At 35.2% G+C, this 20,710-nt stretch overlaps 1 protein-coding gene across 1 annotated transcript; it reads left to right on the top strand.

Annotated features, from left to right (window-relative positions):
- Positions 1-980: 980 nt before the first annotated feature.
- Positions 981-20,164, top strand: LOC145313282 (cohesin subunit SA-2-like). Its single transcript, XM_080152607.1, has 29 exons — positions 981-1,303; positions 1,743-1,808; positions 2,251-2,454; positions 2,588-2,824; positions 2,958-3,163; positions 3,256-3,311; positions 3,394-3,533; positions 3,740-3,894; positions 4,027-4,131; positions 4,222-4,299; positions 4,438-4,549; positions 9,098-9,238; positions 9,344-9,483; positions 9,616-9,730; positions 10,084-10,253; positions 10,473-10,563; positions 10,904-11,047; positions 11,372-11,436; positions 12,101-12,186; positions 12,271-12,389; positions 12,939-13,078; positions 13,501-13,588; positions 13,953-14,078; positions 14,456-14,584; positions 17,162-17,257; positions 17,714-17,815; positions 18,406-18,603; positions 19,015-19,100; positions 19,391-20,164. The coding sequence occupies exons 1-29, from the start codon at positions 1,253-1,255 to the stop codon at positions 19,521-19,523; spliced, it is 3,579 nt and encodes a 1,192-aa protein (XP_080008733.1). The 5' UTR covers positions 981-1,252; the 3' UTR covers positions 19,524-20,164.
- Positions 20,165-20,710: the final 546 nt, after the last annotated feature.

The raw sequence follows: 20,710 nt of genomic DNA on the forward strand, positions 1-20,710 counted from the left end.
AAATGCACCACCTTTTGTAAATTTGTGGGGGAGGGGAAAGGAAAAAGGGAAGGGGGAAAGATAAAATGTGGAGGGGTGAGGGAGATTTTAGCTTCGCTTAATTCTACATTCTCTGATGGCAAGGAAGGGGAAGTGGGGAGAAAGAGGGAAGTTAATTGTTGTTGATGATATTGAGAAGGTTCTGTGTATGTACTTGTATCATATTATCTACCCCTTACCCCTAAAGGAGGCTAGGAGGGAACATTTTTTCATGGAATTTGGCCCCTAACTTAACAACCGTCACACTGAAAAATGCTTTTTAACACGGTTTTGTCAGTTTTTTTTTAAATGCACCACCTTTTCCATTATTTTTCAAAAATGCACTACTTTTTAAAGGGGTGCATTTAAATTTTTGTTTAGCACTACCAATTTTTCAAATGCACTACCTTTTGTAAAAAAGGGTGCCCAAATGCACTACTCTGGGAGCCCTGTATATGACGAATATATTTGGAATTGGGTGGGAGGGACATCTAAAAGGGGAAGGGCGGAAGAATATCAACAAAGTAGTAGTAGGTTGCCAACTTACACTAATACGAAAATTATAAAATACTAAAATATCCTAAATATTAAAAATTATTTTCCCAGATAATGTTAAAAATCATTCGTTCTATTTTATTTTTTACTTGTATTGGAGAAATAGGAATTAATTACTTTTAGAAAAATATTTTCCCGAAAACTAAATATCTAGTTATTATCTAAGTAAAAGTTGGCAACGCTGTGTAAACAAAAGATGTCGCAATTTTTTGTTGCAAAAATGGAATCCTTCGTTTATATAAAGTATTAAAAGTGCCAAAAATATCCAACAATGTTAAAATTTTATTAGATCAATTTTTAAGGCGACTAAAATGTGTATTTTAATCTAAAAAATGGACAAAACAGTTTTTTTGTATTTTTACAAAGACGACATTTATTAGGTTAGCGCAATGCCGCAACCATAATTATTTGTTGTTGTTATTTTTGCCGCAATTTAGGACAAGTGAAATTTAATTGTAAACAAACAACAAAAATTCTAAATTTTTATGAATAGATGAATTAAAACTAAGTTTAGTAATGAAATATGGGAATTAGGCTATTATGTAATAATTTATTGAAAAAGAAATTATAATTTAATTCCCGTTTAAGTTAAATTTGTACCTACATGTTTAATATCTTTAACAACACAAGTTTTGAAGTAATTTTTTTTCGTCAAATTTCAGTATAAATCAGGCTGAAAATGCCGTCTGGAAAGAGAATGAGAATGGACGAAGAAGGAGGAGGCGACGACGTAAGTTTTATACATCAGATAAATATAGTTATTCTATAGATTATATAATTAAACTGTTGGTTTTGCGTATATACGTATATACATAGCACCTTCCTCTATTTTGTACTTAACACGAAATTCATCGCCCAAAAGACTATTAAATTATTTCATGATTCCTTAAAATTACTTAATTTTTCGTCAATTGATAGGTAGTATTTTATCTTTATTACTACCTAGTTAGGTAAGATTAAAAGAAACTACACGAATTCTTATAGATTAATTTGAATATTTAACTTCATTGGATCTTAGCTAGCTTTGAGTATGCACGTACAAACGTTTTATTTTATGAGGTTTACGAATCCTTACATAATTATATCCAGCTCTGATATCTCAAACTAATCATCTGAGACAATTCCCTAAAGGTTTTGGACGCATCTAAATAATCAAATAATTGTTCTAGGGAGATGATGAGAGCTTTGATCCAGCAGAGTTTTACAGGCAACAACAAGCTGCCATGTTGCTACAGGTAAATAGTATAATAATATATAATATTCTCCTAAACTTAAAGAACAAAAAGTATTGTCCATATTTATTATAGAATAAAGCCATTGTCTGTTTGTCCAACATAAATTATAGCATATTTTAGTTTGTACGTAGTTTACATCCAAATTTGAACCTTTTTGACACTATAAATTGTCAGTTTTAGCCTTTCTGTGAGGTTTGTCTATGAGTGTAGTATTCAGATGTTTTAGTGCCTCCTGTTTGCTTAACCAGTTATTTAGATACTTGCCATTGTTCATCTCATTACCAAAACTTTATGGGTAGTAGTTAAAGAATTTAAAAGTCGCTATAAAGGGACTTATAATGTCTACACATGATAATGTTGGATGAATTTGCGTCCTCCTCTAGTTCTAAATTTTGTGCATTAACAGCCTTTTTTTATCTCAATATCATAATTTTTATTCTAGGCTTCAAAGCATGTTGAAAAGTCGCGCGAAGTTATCCAAAGGGTTCAGGCGGAAGCGGACGCTGAAGAGGAAACCGGAGGAGGGCGCCGTTCTCGGCGTAGCGCTGCCGTTTCCGCTAGCATGGCTATGTCTTACCTGACCCAGACAGAGGATCAAGTTGATAGTGTTTATTTTGGTACAAGGAAGATGGGACCTCCTCCTCGCGTAAGTATTTTTATTTAAACTTAGATAAGTTATAACTTATAACTTTATCTAATTTAAAATTAGATAAGAACAAATATGACTCATTTTTAAATTTGAAAATAACTATTATGATTTAATGGATCTTTTTTATCAGGCCGCTCAAGCACAATTTCAAGCGCCAAAGCCACCAAAAATTGTAACTCCACCTAAACCACGAGCACCTCCTGCGCCCAGAGGCAGAGGAAGAGGAGCTGGTCGAGGCAGACCACCCAAGCCACCAAAGCGGGATTGGGGAGGTGATGACGACGAAGAAGTCCCAGATATTCCATCATCCTCTCGTGGTAGAGGCAGGGGAATGGGTGGTTATGGAGGACGTAGATCAGGACATTCGGTAAGATCAGTAATGGTTAGGTTCATCTATTTTAAAGAATAAAAGTATGTAATAAATCAGTTTTCAATAACTTGTAATCTAAAAATCTTATTTATAATTTTTCTTATAATATCATTAATTTAAATTGGTTTAGATGGAGGATGAAAACGCGCTGTATTTTATCGTAAGAACAGGACGCGCCTCCCTGCAACAAACAGTTGACGACTGGGTTGAGGAGTACAAAGTTGACAAGGACAGTGCTCTGCTCAAGCTGATGCAGTTCTTTATCTCTGCTTCTGGCTGTAAGGGAAAGGTGACCAGTGAGATGCAGGTCAGCATGGAGCATACAGATATTATCAGGTAATTTTTGTTTCTTTTCTTGCTCTAAGATTTACGTAATCACATGAGAAAACTTTTGAGAAGAACGTTGATTATTATTTTTTTTTTTATAGAAAAATGACAGAAGAATTTGACGAAGATTCTGCTGATTATCCACTTGTCACGCCAGGTAACAATACATATTTTTTTTTTATTTTAACAACAAAATATTAACATCTACATATGTAGCAAAATATTTAATGACAATCTAGGTCAGTTTTGGAAGAAATTCAGATCCAACTTTTGTGACTTTGTTGCGCTACTTGTAAAGCAGTGTCAGTACAGTATTATCTACGATCAATATCTGATGGACAGTGTTATTTCCCTGCTTACTCAGCTGTCTGACTCCCAGGTAAGTCTAGTTCTTCTTATGTCCTTTTCAAAAAAAAAAAAAAACATAAGGATTTTACTTCTAAAATAAAAGACACATAGTTTTCACTTCTTCCACCAATTATAAAAAAAAATTCTCATCATTTTATTTTTTAATTGACCAATACCCTGACAAAACTACTAGAAACTATAAAATGTAGGTATTTTTGTATCTTTTAATCTTTCCAGGTACGACCCTTCCGTCACACCAGTACCTTAGCAGCCCTCAAGCTTATGACTGCACTTGTGGATGTTGCCTTGACCGTCAGCATCAACTTGGATAACACAGTGCGTCAGTATGACAGCGAGAGAGCAAAGAATAAGGACAAACGAGCAGCTGACAGGTAGTTTGTTTATCTAATGCAAAAGCCTTTAACGTTTTTATATTTCACAGCCGTATATAGATATTCGTTTTCATATCATTTTATGTAAAGTTTTTAATTACTATTCAAACTTAAACTTTTTCTCTCTCGCAGGTTGGAAGTATTGATGACCAAACGTGGTGAGTTGGAGGAAAACATGGAAGAAATCAAAAACATGTTGACCTACATGTTTAAAGCTGTCTTTGTGCTTAGATACAGGTTCGTTTTTTAAGATTTAGTCATTGATCATATTTCTTCGTGTTAATAAAAAACATCCAGTAGGTAAGATTTAATCTCAAATTTATTTAGGGATATTGTTCCAGCAATAAGAAGCAGCTGTATGCAAGAAATTGGAGTATGGATGAAAAAGTTTCACCAAATGTTTTTAGGAATTTCATCATTTGAATTCTAATTTTAAATATCTAATAATATTCATTAAGATTATAAAAAAAGTTACCTAATCTTTTCTAATGTACAACACTGAAAAACTTAATTTAGTTCGAATTTAATTGTTGAAATGTAAACAGATGACTCCTACCTGAAATATATTGGTTGGACCCTTCACGACAAGGTTGGAGATGTCAGATTGAAATGTCTGCAGTCCCTCCAGCCTCTCTACTCATCCGAGGAGCTTAAGGTACGACTTTGTTTTAATTACTCTTTGGGGCGAGATTATCCGTCAATTTCAAGTGGTCTAGAGAACCCATTATAACATTAAACAGACAAAAAATCCCTTGATTGCATGACCGTTGTCTGGAAATACTAACAGTGCATATTAATGCGATGCGTTGCGCTGTTAATGGGCCATGACATTCCCCCTACTCTATTAGTAACACGTCTTGGTTATGACGCGTTGTGGTCCAGACTCTAAACCGACAGCTATGCAAATGTCACAAAAGTGGGAGATATTTTAACTAGGTCTTTGTCTAACTAGGTGAAATCGTAAAAAGTTGTAAACAAGTTTTCTTTATTTCTAATATTTAGTTCTAATTTCTCCATTTCTCAAAATTATTATGCTTAACCCTTACAGCTCGGGCCCCAATTCCCACCTTAATAGATCGGGGGGGGGGGGGTGGGGGCTCCAAGAGCCCCCCCCTCTATCTCGGCTCCTGTTACAGATAAAGACGTAAAATTTTTTTCTGGTGGTTCATGTGTATTTTTAGAGAAAATTACTTTTTCTAGTCATAGCAGCCAGGCCTGGGGGATATTGACGTCCCTCCCCTTACCAGTCACCCTTCCTTCCAGGGATATGGAAGGTTTGCGTAGGACTAACTATCCTACCTGTAAAAATCCCCACAGTTAACGAAAACACCCACAGAACCTCAAACACTTATGGCTTTCACACAGCCAGAGGTGTACATGAAACAAGAACTGTTGGAACTGATGCTCAGTTTACTGAGAATATGAAAGATGATGGTCAAATCCGAAAGGAAGCTATCAACTTGATGACAGGACCAATAAGTTCTAAGCAAAGCTGTAAGATAGGAACCTGGAATGTTAGAACAATGTATGAGTCAACTAAAACAGCCCAAGTAGTTAAAGAAATGACAAGTTACAATATTGGAATACTTGGAATTGCAGAATGTAGATGGACAGGACAAGGACAAACTACAACCAAAGATGGCCACCTAATACTTTATTCTGGTCATGAAAGCCAACATATGTATGGTGTTGCTATAATTATTCAAAAACGACATGTCAATTCACTAATAGACTGGAAACCTATATCAGACAGAATAATTAAGGCTAGATTCCAATCAAGGCATTGCAAGTTGACTATTATCCAATGCTACGCCCCAACAAATGACAAAGATGGAGAAGTAAAACAAGAGTTTTATGATCAACTGCAATCAATCAGAAACTCAGTACCCAAACATGACATGTGCCTAGTTCTTGGAGATATGAATGCTAAAGTAGGAACTGACAGGACTGGAGTGGAGAACGCAATGGGACACTTTGGTATAGGTAAAAGAAATGAAAATGGAGAACTTTTACTTGAATTCTGTTTAAATAATGATATGGTTGTAGGAGGTACACTATTCCAACACAAAAACATTCACAAATATACCTGGACAACGCCTGATGGACAAACAAGAAACATGATTGACCACATTATGATCAATAGAAAATGGGTCAAGTCAATGCAAGACTGTAGGAGTTACAGAGGAGCCGACATATTTAGTGACCATGAACTAGTTGTCAGTAAGATTAAATTAAAGCTGAAGCGTACTGGCCATGATAAAAAGAGTGAGATTGGTAGACAATATGATTCTTCAAGATTAAAGGACCCTGTGATTAAGAATGAATTTGTCTTAAAACTCAGAAATAGATTTCAGGTCTTAGAGGACCTAAATGACGAGACTGAGATCACATGGACTTCAATTAAAGAAAACTTTCAATCTACTGCTAAGGAAATCCTAGGACACAAGAAACCAGAGAAAAAGGACTGGATCTCTGATGAAACATGGAACAAAATAGAAGAGAGAAAGAAGCTTAAAAATAAAATTCATAGTGCTCAACATTTGGCTGACATGAGCAATTTAAGAGCTGAATACACTGCTAAAGATAAAGAGGTCAAAAAGTGCACAAGGAAAGACAAGAGAGATTACATTGACAATCTGGCTGAAAAGGCCCAAAGAGCAGCTGACTTCGGTAACATGAAAACAGTATACAACATAACCAGGCAACTAAGTGGAAAATGTAACAAAAAGATTGGTGAGACTATCAAGGCTAAAGATGGTAAATTACTCACTACAGAAAAAGAAGTTGCTGAAAGGTGGAAATCGCATTTTGAAGAAGTGTTGAACAGACCTGAACCAGAAATTACTGCTGAACCAGAACCAGGACATGAAATAGACATAGACACACGACCACCAACTATTCAAGAAGTTAAAGCTGCTATACATAGTCTAAAGAATGACAAAGCACCTGGACCTGACTTAATAACTGCCGAAATGCTTAAGGCAGACATAGATCTTTCTGCTAGGACTCTAACTGATCTCTTTGATAAAATTTGGAGGCAAGAAAAGATACCAACGGACTGGTCTAAAGGTATAATCATAAAACTTCCTAAGAAGGGAGATTTGAACAATTGTGATAATTGGAGAGGAATTATGCTGCTTTCTATCCCAAGCAAGGTCCTATGTAAAATTATTTTAAACAGAATTGATGAGAAAATCGACAATAAACTAAGAGAAGAACAAGCTGGATTCCGTGCTGGAAGGGGCTGTGTTGACCAAATTTTCACCCTTAGGACGGTTATTGAACAATGTGTTGAATTTAACAAGCCACTCCATGTAAATTTTGTTGATTTCTCTAAGGCCTTTGACTCCATACACAGACAAACACTCTGGAAAATACTAAGAAGTTATGGTATACCTGAAAAGATAATAATTATGATAACTAAATTCTATGACAACTTCCAAGCCTGTGTTTCAGTTGGAAACAATAAGACATCTGATTTCTTTAGAATAAGCACTGGAGTTAGACAGGGATGCATTTTATCACCTATTCTATTTATATTGGTCATTGACTGGGTGATGAAGAAAACCACAGAGGACAAAAAACGTGGTCTCCAGCTGGGCATACTAGGACACCTAGAGGATCTGGACTTTGCTGATGACCTGGCACTGATTTCAGAAACAATCAAACATCTACAAGCTAAAACAGATAGACTAGTCAAATATGCAGGACAAGTCGGGCTCTTTGTTAATGTCAAGAAGACCGAAATTATGAACATACCTACAAACCCTGATCAAAATATAACAATAAATGGTGAACAATTGAAACAAAGCAACAAATTTACCTATCTGGGGAGTGTTATCAGCAGCGAAAATGGCTCAAAAGCTGATATTAAGACCAGGATTGATAAGGCTAGGGTTGCTTTCAACAGTCTACACAACGTTTGGAATTCAAAGAAACTTGCTCTGAGAACAAAAATCAGACTTTACAACAGTAATGTGAAATCAGTTCTTCTTTATGGAGCTGAATGCTGGAGAACTGTGAAAACTGAAACAAATCAACTTAATGCATTTCACAATAGCTGCCTAAGAAGAATTTGCAAAATATTCTGGCCAAACAAAATATCAAACATTGAGCTGTATGCTAAGACCAAGTGCAATAGTATTGAAGCAGAAGTGAAATATAAAAGACTAAGGTGGCTAGGACATGTGCTCAGAATGGAACAAAATAGGTTTCCAAATAAGTACTTAAAATGGAACCCCACCACTGGTAAACGTAAACGGGGACAACCAAAAATGACCTGGAGGCGAAGCACTGAAAAGGACCTCTTTAATTTGGAATTAACATGGGGAGAAGCTGAAGCACTTGCCAAAAAAAGGAATTCATGGAGGAACAAGGTGTCCGTATTCTCTGGACTTAACAGTCAAAAAGAGAGATGCGTCTGATGAGCAGCCAGGCCGCTCCTTAGCCGCTTTTTAGCGGCCAGCCGCTAAATCTTAAAACAGCTGTAGAGCGGCCAATTTTGCAGCTAGGATGACCAAATTTTAGGACGAACTTTTATTTTTCATAACAAAAAAATTACTTTTTCTGATCATCGCCAAAAAACGGCAAATAACGGAAACCGCCATTTTCGGCGGTTACGGCGGTAAAACGGCGGTTGGCGGCGCCGATTAATATTTTTATCTGTTTGATGTTGCTCAAGGATTTACCAAAAAAATTTATAGGACTCTAGCTGTAATAGAAGCCACGATATTCATGATATATGTCTGTAGTAAAAGCCGGACAAAAATCGGTCACAAAGTCGGGTAGGGAGCGGTCAAACGGTCATAACACATTTTTTCTCAGAAGGTCATTGATATCTAAGTATTCACCAAAAAAATTTTAGGTTTCTCCTTATACACAAAAGTCATAATGTAGAAATTAAGATTTTTTTAGAATTTTTTTCTAATTTTGGTGCTACCCAACCGACTTTGACCGGACACCACGACCGACACAGACCAGATATCCTAATAAAATCAACTCTTGCCGACGTATAATTACTAAACTTAAAAAGTCATGAAGTCACAGCACTCCATCTTACCTACAAAAAAAATGAGATTGAAAAAACTAGAGGGGGGGGGGGCTCTTGGAGCCCCCCCCCCCCCCCCCCCCCCGATCTGTAAGGGTTAAGTAGCTATAAATTAATTAATATATGAATATCTTTCACCGGGTCATTTTATTTCAGAACAAACTGGACCTGTTTACCTCCAAGTTCAAGGACAGGATTGTGTCAATGACTCTGGACAAGGAGGTCGAGGTGGCTGTTGAGGCAGTCAAGCTGGTCACTTCCATTCTCAAATATCATCCGGATATTCTTAGCGAGAAAGTAAGTCTTATTCTATTAAATAGTACACAACAAGAACCAATTAAAGAACTTGCATTAGATTATTTATTTATTTTTACCCAAATCTTTTCAACTTTTATTTTGTAGGATTGTGAACATATTTACGAGTTGGTATACTCTTCCCACCGTCTAGTTGGCCAGGCTGCTGGAGAGTTCCTGAAAGAGAAATTCTTCTTGCCGGACGAGGAACCACAGGCTGATCTCAGAACCAAGAGAGGAAAGACTAGGTAAGGAAAAGTGGGGACATGTAATAAGACTAAGAGTGTTAGAAAAGTTTTAATTTATTTATTATTGATATTTGTGTATGTTTTCTTTTACAATTTTAACAGTTTTGACTACGAAAAATTATTGTTTTTTAGGTTGCCCAACACACCTCTCATCCGTGACTTGGTTCAGTTCTTTATTGAGTCTGAGCTGCACGAACACGGAGCATATCTTGTGGATTCTCTTATTGAAAGCAACCCCATGATGAAGGTAACTTTATATTATTTTTATGATGGGACATTAAACTATTTAGTGTCAAACAAAAGTACCTATTAAGAAGTATCTCTCCCTCCCCTCCCACTATATTTTAAATAATTTGAAAGGGGGGGGGGGGTATTCTTCCTAATTCCTGCTTGGCTACAGTACCCAGTACAACATAAACTGCTCTAAAGTAAAGCACAAACAAACGTGGAGCTAACGATTTCTTATTTTTAATTTATTTCAAAATAAGGTGGAGGTGTGGGGAGTTATCATTGCTCAAGAATGTAATTTGGCTCCAAATAATCATTTATAATTGATATCTACCTTAGCTTTTCATTGTTTATAATTTTCTTTTTATCAAGGATTGGGAGTGCATGACTGACCTATTGCTGGAGGAGCCTGGACCCAGAGAAGAAGACCTGGATGACAAACAGGAGACTAGTCTTATAGAGATCATGGTCTGTTGTATCCGTCAGGCGGCCACTTGTGAACCTCCGGTTGGCCGAGGCGCCGCTGGCAAAAGGATTCTTAGGTAAATAGATATATTCAATATTTGATAATTTTCATCTTAAGTGGTACTTCTGAAGTGGTAGGGGGGAGGGGTGTAATTTTTACGTTATCCGTGTTGAACATGAAAATATACCTATGACGTTAGAACAGATGAAATTTGTATTTTTTATCCCCCAAAACTTAGTTATTTTATTAGTAAATAATGTGTTATCGTTTTGAACAAGTGTTTGTGAATTTTCAGTGTGAAAGAAAACAAGCAGATATCAGAGGATAAGATAGCATTGACTTCACACTTCATCACAACTCTGCCAAGGCTTCTGCACAAATACAAGGTATGTTGAAATGATTAAAATAGCCTAAAGAAAGATGTCATGTTTTAACATTCTGCGTTTCAATCAATCCTAAAAAATGATTTATTTTTGACATATCGCACATATTTTCTGAACAGCTTTACATAAGGGTTGAATAAGAAGCTGTGGTCCCAATGATGATACACAAAATTATACGATATTCTGTAGATTACAATTAGTGGTTGAATGAAATTAGTGAACAAACTAATCAAATGCAGCAAAAGTCCCCAAAGTTGTTAAGCCAAATTGTTAAGAAATCGTTATCATAAAACTTTGAGGACTTTGTAATTTATAACCCACCTGATAATAATACTTTTCCAAGGTTGATGCGGACAAGCTGTCAAACTTGTTGGTGATCCCCCAATATTTTGATCTGGAGATCTACACGACTAGCAGACAAGAGAAAGCTCTAGAATCATTGTTGAAGCTTATGCAAGAAATTGTTGAAAGAAATTCTGCTTCTGAGGTAAAATCTTAAAAACTGACTTAACATTTTTCACGCAATAGCAGACTTTTTACCCCTTTTTCAAAATATATTATTTTCTTTTTATCCTCGCTTTTGTTTTACTGTTATTGTCATTGTTCGCCTATTCCATACTTCATCCCATTTTTTTATTAATTCGTTGTAAGTCTTATTCAAGTTAATGACAGAAAATACTTTATTTAACTTATTAAAATAACGCATTTTTCTTCCTAATTAAAACATTTTCGACGACTGAGTATTCAGTATTTTGTAGACATTAATTTTCCGCAAAATTTTGTAATTCAAACTAACAGGTTTTGTTTTTAGGTGTTAAAGGCTGCTGCCCAAACTCTTGAGAAAATGTGCAATAAGGAATTCGCTATTTATGCCAAGTAAGTACCAAATAACTTAAAAACATTTCAAAATTACAAAATTTCAAGAAGAATAAGTACTACCCAGTCTATACTTTTATAAAATTACACAAAATGTATTGGAATACAGTTTCTCATTTCCTTATAGCTATTATTACCTTTTCTCCAATAAAATGTTTCTTTAATCAAATTACTGATCAAAAGTGTAATACTACAGTACTACACAGTCATATATATTTTAAATCTTTGGGATGAGGAATGTAATAAATAGATAATCCAGTATGGCTTCGAAACCGATTAATATTCGCTGGATTAGAACCGGTTTTTAGCCACACTGAAAAATTATTTATATACTGTGTATATCATATTACAGACAATTTTCCACGAATATTAAAATAAAATATCACAAAATCAAAGCAAGGGTTAACAAAACTGGTTTAAATCTTATAATTTTTCATTTTAATATCCGCAGAAAGCTGTCTATAATGCCCATGTAGATAACCATTTTACACCCTTATTAGTCTTTCTAATATTAACAATTTATAGGAAAATGGATTTAGGAAATTTAGTGTAAAGATTCCTGTAACTAATCAGCATCTTATCTGTAACTCGCGTTGTCCGTCCATTTGTTCTGCTTCGCTGATTGTGGATGCTGCCATCCTTATTGAACATTGTTTACTTTTAGATGTGACGTAGCCAGATCTCGAATTCTGGACATGATTACCAACAACTATATGGAATCTATGGACACTTATACCTCACTTTTGAATGGTAACACTTACATTTTTTTTAAAATACATAAAACTTTTAGACATTATTTAAAAGCAAATGTAAGTTGAAATTAATATTATTTAGGAGACGAAAATCCGGACGAGGACGAAATATTTGCGGTTGTGTCCAGCCTCAAGAAGATTGCTTACTTCTACAACTGCCATGACATGTCCAGACTCAATATTTGGGAAGGATTATACGAGGTGAGTTTTTGTTAAATTTATGATCGTAACTTTCAGTGAAGTTTGGTATCTGTCCGAGAAATTTTTAAAGCTGTGTAGCTAGGGGATGTTACGACTACCACCCTTCAGAATTGTTGACCCTTGGAACAGTTTACTAAGTGAAATTGAACATTCCACATCAGTGGCATGCTTTAGATCAAAACTAAAAAAATATATGAACTAGCAACATCTTCAACTCGCGACACCAGAAGAAAATGAAGATTCAGAAGCAAAGTGTCAAGTACCCGTGTAAATATATAATGACTTGCAACTACCAAATAAGGCATAATTTAGTTCTTGGGTGGATTTGGGCTATTTTGTAGAGCGGGGATTGGTAACTCCTTCCAAGAACCGAAGTTTGTTTCGTAAAAATGCATGAAAAATCGTGTTTAATTCACATTAGGAATTAACTGTTAAAACCCATTTTTCAAAGTTTGGAACAATTTTAATACAAGAAATTTTTCTCAATTTTTAACTTTATAACAATAAAAAATCATTATCCGCAAAGTTATCATACCATTTACATTTTAGAACCTTGTGGCTTCTTGGGAAGCTGTTCGCGAAGACACCACCCCTCCCCTGCCACTAGAGGCTGTCAAGTACTGTATTGATTCCTGTTTCTATGGTCTCATCTGGTACATTGTTCCATTTCAGACAGAAAAAGAGAACAGGTAAAAAAAAAAAAAAAAAATGGCGGCATTAGCTGAAATGATAGGTAGCATGTCTGCTTGTTGTCGGGTTCGAGTCTGGTCCACAGCGCGTCATACTAAATACGATGAAATTATACCTATTGCTGCAACGTGATACTTATATTGATACTAGGGCAAATGCCTTGGTCGGTCCCAACCTTATAATACAAGGTTAGAACTTTCAGACAAAGGTTGTGCAATCAAAGGGTGGGTTGTCTGTTTGGATATTAGCCCAGTGGGCGTAAGAGTATCGCATCCCATTACAAACGGATGTTGCTCTGGCTTAGATTAACACTTTAAATCAAAGGAGAATTGGTAAACAAATAAAAAGTCCTATGATAATGTCTGTGGTTTCTTAAAGAATTTTTTTTTATTTTTATATAATCTAACATTAACCTTTGCAGAGGTGCCATCGAGCATGCAAAGGTGACCCTGTCTGATCATATGGATAAATACATGGACATCTGCCAGAAAATCATCAGTGACTGCCCGGTAAGTTTTATACCATTACTTTAGTTGGGAAATTAAGAAATCACGAGGATAACAACTCCATAGCTAATCTAATCTAATTAGATTAAAAAGTACTACAAACAAATATGAATTTATAGAATTTAGAAGTAAAAACTATATAATTTAGCTTGTTTCAAAATAGCTTTACTACATAATTCATAATATGTATTTATATTATGAGACGTTATTATTGAGATGCTACACTGAACATTTTTTCTAATCGCCTTGGGATTCAAGATTTATAAACAGACGGATTGACCGAATTTATGAGGAAAAAGCTTCTCTGTTAAATACTCCAAAGAAAAGTGGTTATAAATACAATAAAAATAATGTTGTTACTTATCAGGAGCAAAGCTGGAAAGAGCAGGCATATGCTGCAGTTGGAGATTTACTCATCTACTATGGAAGTGGGGAACCTATTCACTATACACCAACAGATGCGCTCTGCAAGACTATCAACACATTTGTTCAAGTTAGTATCTTTAGTATAATGCTATTAAAATTTATAGAGAGTTTCATTATCTTGATTGTGATATTTCAGTTATACATTTCTTAATTCTGAAGATCATTGTATTTAATGCTTTATTAATGTTATATAGAGCATGGACTCAGACAGACCAAGATAGTCTGATAGGGTCCTAGGAAAAAGGCAGGAGTGACAAACGTCAGAATGGACACCTAACATATTTAAAAGCTGACCATCTTATATGTAGGTTTTTTAAATGCCTAACCCCTGCGGGGGGCTTATTTGTATTCATATTTTAACTTAACCTGTAGAGAAATACTTAATAGGTATTTTAGACACTCCTGTGTTTGTCCTGGAAAACACAACTAAAATTTTTTTTCTAGGAGTATGTTTTCATAAACGATACTGACGAAGAGATAGATGATCATCAGAAGATTGAGGAGCTTCACAAGCGTAGAAACTTTTTGGCTGGCTACTGCAAGCTTCCTGTCTACAGAGTTATACCAACGGAGGTACGGGCTTTTTTTTCTTAGTAGCGAAGCTACTCTATAGTTTGAAATGTCCAGATACTTTTTGTGTGAAGATTTCCTATATTGATGAGTATCCAGAACATAACCAACTTGGCCCTTCAGTCATGCAATCAATGTGAGTGTGTGTGTGTGTATATATAGCTATAGTTTCTTAGTGTTTGAATCTAAGTAGTCATGGAGTAGGACGAGACACTTTTGTAGGCTAGCCAGCAGGGCCAGCTCAAGGTCTACGCTCAAGAACAAGTACTTTACCTACTGTCTCAAGGGACCAACTCTGATTTACCTTACCCTCGCTGATCGACACTTGTTTTATGCAAAAAGATTTTGGGATTGTAAGCTATCTTATAACTTTCATAGAAAGTTGTCCTTGGATACGGAAACTATAAGTAATGTTGTTCATTCTTAATGTCTTGGCCCTTCAGGGGTATTAGGTTATATTGTTTTAAACGCTATAGGTAGTAATATTTGCAGATTATGAATAATTCAAATCAAAGTGAAATATCATTCTCTAGGTACTACATACAACATATTGAATTTTAAATCCTTTTCTCCTAAGGATAAATCTTTCAAATTTTATATTTTGCAATATATTCTTAAGTGAAAGATTCTTTAACCTTAAAAGTGGTTTAGGGTGCAAGTTATTATTTCATTTTTAGAATAATCTCAATAATAGGAAAAAAATTTATTTTAGTAATGTGAAAAAGTACTGTTTCCTAAGTAAAAAAATAAATGTATAAGTACAATGAAATTTTCTGTGAACTCCAGAGCTAAGGAAATTAAATGAATTACCCTCTCAATTTAGCAATACAGGTTTTTCCTTATATAAACTATTTTATACTCTCTTTCTTAAATTGTCCATTTTATTTTTTTTCTTTGATTTTCTTCGTGGTTTTCCTCATGAATAGCATTATATGTTATGTTTAGGGGAGTTATAGTAGACCTATTTTTAATTTGGAGGTGGATAGAATCCTTTTTAGTGCATGAAATATAAAAAATGCTCCTATTTGTAAAAATGGTGCTTTTCCCATTTAAATTTAAATTACCTGGGGCTACCCTGTACGTACGTACACATGAATAGATATATTATGACAAAACCTAAAGTAAAACACACTATCCTTCTATTATTTTATTTGTATTTCAAAACTTTTCAAATACACCCAATTTTAATTTGGTAACTGTGTTTTGTCATGTGCAAATGCCCTTTTTAAGTTTTTCAAGTTTATTTTTATCAAAAATTGAACTTTTAAAACCTTTAAAAGTCAAAAATGAAAAAATATTTTTTATAGGGGAAAAAATATGTCGAGTTTTTCTTGATTTTAGGTCGGAGCCGGAGCCGTATTTCCAGATATGGCTCCCCGGAGCCGCACCAAAATCAAACGGCTCCGAAACGCTGAGTCACCAACAATTGTTGAGAAATGCCTAAATATGCATACGAGAATTTAAATACAGTAGCCTTAGTCTCTTATCTAACATAGCTGTTGATCAAATCCTATTTTTATGTACATAGACGTAAGTAACCCTATATACAGGGTGGGGCACATAAATCCGGACTTTTTATAATTTTTAAACAAATGAACATAAAATCGTCAATTTTAAAGATTTTATTGAATTTTAAAAACTGAGAGGCAGAATAGGTATTTGACTATTAGATTATTAAAAAAAATGGCTGCCAGTCTTATTCAACGCCTCTACCCGCCTCCTCAACCGCCGGCAGGCCCAGGTCAAAATGAACATGGCCAAGCTGGCGAAGTTCTCCTTGATAGTGGCAATGAGGGAGGTCTTTGTGATATGGGCACGTCTATTGGTGCATGCTTCAAAGTAGCTTTAGGCCCAAAAGTCCATTGAATTAAGATCAGGCTGCTGGGAGGCCACATTTCCTTAGGAACGTGAGTAACCGCAGGATCCAAATTAACTCAACTTTCAAGCTACCCTTAGACACGGAGGCTCTTATTTGGACCACAGTTGAGCTAGAACGACGTTCTTTACCTTTTTGGAAATGGCATGCTGATTCAGCTAGGGTTGTCAGCGCAATCCATAGTCTAAAATGGGGTTTAAAGTTCCATATGGGTCCCGGAAATCGAGAACCGAGAAATATTCACAATTTTTCACGATTTTTGACGTTTTTGACATCTTAAAATCTGCCACGTTTCACTTTGCTGGAGTACTACGGCCAAGCCATTTTAGATAGAGAGCTCTAGTCTTTTCTAGTGTCTTACTTATGTATCTAAGAGTATCTCCAGCAAGTTTCATATGCCTATCTCACCTACAGATGGGCCGAGGTCAGATTTAGTGGGCCCTAGTCTAGAATCATTATTAAACCACCAGCGCATTTCGAATCTGCCTTGTTGAACATATGCGCGGCCTGCTTGGAATACACGTCCATCGTCGTCCAAAGATTTTTTTGTGCTTAAAGGTCATTACCTAAGCTTTTTATAGTGGGGTCAAACGTCCTGATTGGTCAAGTAGTTTTGACGCTATGGCCGTTAAAAAAAAGTCCGGATTTATGTGCCCCACCCTGTATATAGTAGCTCTACTACTAATACTACCAAAATATTTTAGTATGGTTCCCATGTGCTTCAACATTATGTTACCTTCTACAATGATTTTGGAGATATTATGAAGATGACGCTCAGCAGGCTCAGAGACAATCACAAGGTGAGAACATTGATTATTTATTTATTGCATCATATCATAGATAACAAAACGATGAATTTTAGGGTTAATTCCAGTTTTGTTAGACCTTAAGGGCTAAAGGGGGTGGGGCGGAGGGATTATTTCTTTTCCTTTGCCTAAAAAATAATCCCTAATCCCGGGGTGACTGGCCTGCGAGGCTACCTATTTAATCTTTTTATCGTAACCCTAAGATTACACAAAAAGTATCAAAAAGGGGGAGGGGATCTCTGGTCAGTGATCGACAGGCACTTTGAGTGAAACCTCCCTGCTTTTTGTACCATTTGAGCAAATTTCGTGTAAAAAAGACTTTATAAACCAAATATCCTATAATCAGTCAGCTTACATCTGTATCTGTATATAGAATATTGTTTTGTTTGTTTCATCTCATAATTTTAAGCCACTAAATCAGGAAGAACCTAAATAATTGTAACTATTTAGGTAAACTGTGCCAAGGCAATGCTCAAGGCTTTGATACTGAAGTTTGAAAGTCTTCAAGGAGATGATATTGACAGAAGTGGAGAGGAATTCCATGCAATCAAGGTAAGATAGCCTAAACCCATCCTGAGACCTATGTGAAGTTTCCTTAAAATGCGGATCTAAATCTGTTTAGCTGTAAGTGAGATCTTAATTGACTAAATTACTACTTGATATAATAGAAAATCTGAATAGGCGAGAAATTGCAAAAAAAAGTGTGTTTTCACAGCTCCGTGTTGTAAATCATTGAGTTTACTACTATGCAAAAGCTCGGTTCTATAGTTCCTTGGCAGAATGTCTTTTATTGTAAAGTAGGAGATAGTTATTAACTATAGAAAAAATACGTTAATATCCTCATAGAATTTTTTTTAATTTTGAAAATTTGAGTACCCCCCGACAGAACTCTATGAACTCTGGCCGCAGCGCTCGGCCCCCTTGCCTGCTAGCCGCAGCGCTCGGCTCCCTAGCCTATAACCTAACCTAAAATAGTTGTTCGTTGTTGGTTGGGGGGGGGGGGGGGGGGGGTACTCAAATTTTCAAAATTTAAAAAAAGAGGAGAACACCAAAAATACTTGTTACTTATTTAGTAAATAATTTAACTGAATTGGCAATGAGAATAATTTTAGTTGTTTCATAAATATTACTTTAATTATTAGGAACTCGCCAAGAGATTTGCGCTGTCATTTGGCCTGGACGCTGTCAAGAATCGCGAGGCTGTGACCAAGCTGCACCGTTTGGGCATCATCTACGCTGTTGAAGAGGATGACCAGGATCCCTCTGCCCCTCCTCCCAGGCTTCCCTTCCTAGAGCTTGTTACAGAGTTCACCAACAAGCTACTCAAACAAGATAAGAAGGTAATGTTTTGTTAAAATTAAGACTAAATTTGATAAATCCTATTATGTCCTCTTGAATAACAGACAAAATGGCAAGTGATGAAGCATCTTCCAGCAGTAATAAAAGGCATTTTTTTGTTGTTGACATTCTTGGTTTCTGTTATATAACGCTATTAAACAGAAACCAAATATATTCACAAATAAATACTTAATTTCCCTGCTGGTAGGTGATTATAATCACTTGTTCTTGTTCGTGTAAAGTCCTTTTTTTTATAGAAAATTGAAGTGATATGCTTTAAAGATAATGAGAAAAAATCTCAACATTCATATATTATCATTAAGACAAAAGTAATTGTAGTATGCATTGGCAGATATATGGATTATATAATATATATTCTTATTAAGTTGAAAGACTAACTCTATTGTACTCAGATATTGCTGGATTATCTGGACAGACGGGTGACTGGAGGTATTCCCAGCAGCAGATCTGAAGCTTGGACTCCACTCCACATGTACAGGTAAGTCAAAGAGGGCGGGGACAATGGAGTTTAAATAAAGCCTAACTCAAAACTTAACAAATTCGTTCTTCTTAAAAAACTGCCTAAAATTATTGCGTTTGATTTCAAGAGATCAATTTAAAGCCTTTTGAATTTTTCCAAGGAATAGCTTGGAGAAGAGGTGTTCTGAAACCTTTAAAAGCTCAAGCCAAAAATAACTATTGGTTTCTAGGCTAACCCCCCCCCCCCCCCCCTTCATCTTGATGCCATAACTATGAAAGAAACCACACCTAACATTTCTTTCATTCCAGGAACTCTTTGGTACATGGTGAAGGTGAGGTGTTTATCCCCCCTCCGCCCAAGAAGGGCGGCCACCAGCGGAAGCGCAGGCGCTCAGGTTCTGACGAGGAGGATGACCCAGAAGACGAGGATTTCAGGCTGTAAACACAGACGTACAGACCAACCAACCGACCACAACCTCGAGTCTTTAGTTCGGAATGTATAAAAATCAAATCGCCTACCGGGAAAAGAACTTCTTAAATGGACGTCCAAGCTTTTTTTGGGTGGGGGGGGGGAGGTAATAAATTTCTAAAGGGATTTAAATTGTTATCGGGAAATTATACTTTACTAATCCTATTGGATGTCCTTGACCAAATACCTAATTTTTGTATTTTATAATATAGTCCATCTTTTTCTTTATTTAAATTCAAATTACAAATTCATCCCATTAATATTGAAAATTATGTGTCATGTATCTAGAATTAAGACATTTTTTCATATTCCATTTTTTAATGTTTTAAAAGTTGTTTAGCAGTTATTATTTTTGTCTCGTATTAAAGTATTTAAATATAGACTTTATGAAAATTTTATGTATATGTAATTTTTTATCTTTTTGTGTATGTAACTTTAATTTATTTCATAGTAATCCAATATTTGATATCTTAAACTGACGTTTTTTATTGTAACTAACTTTGTATAGCTTTTTTATAATAATTTACTATTTGATGTTAACACTACTACAGTATAGTTTAAAAGTTAATGAAAATCTGAAAGTGGATTAATTTAATATTAATGAACCTGTAAATTATTTCTCTTTTAACTAAAGAAAGGTAAAATTTGTTTTTATATTTAAATTTGAATAGAACTTCAATTCATGAAATAATGTTTCACCTTTGATTTGTGTTAAGACCTGTTGAAATATGAAAATTGAATAAAATATTTAAAAAATATAATTGTTTTTAAAATAATTATGGTCAGTCCGTCCGTAACAGATAGTTATTAATTTAACAAACTCGATAGGTAGTAAATATTTTGTAAAAATGTCAAAATATTTTGTCTTCTACTGTTCAGACCAGGGATTTAAAGGAATAAGACAATGGCCGATGAATTAATGTACATACCACCAAATTACCTCTTCTGTAGATTACAATTAGGGGTTGTGAAACATTTAGACACTCAACTTAATGAACCCATCAATTAAAATCCCCAACGTCGTTAAGCCAACTAATAAGACTAGTGTAATAAACAGCCCAATGTCCCCTGCCTACCCGAGTTAGACAGAAAGTTTGTAATGCTTTCATGTATAATAAATTAATTCTTGACAAAACTTTTTCTTAAACTGAATAAGAGTT

Source organism: Acartia tonsa, chromosome 3 (genome assembly GCF_053477335.1).
Source record: "Acartia tonsa isolate MP-2025a chromosome 3, ASM5347733v1, whole genome shotgun sequence".
In the NCBI taxonomy this organism is placed as follows: Eukaryota; Metazoa; Arthropoda; class Copepoda; order Calanoida; family Acartiidae; genus Acartia; species Acartia tonsa.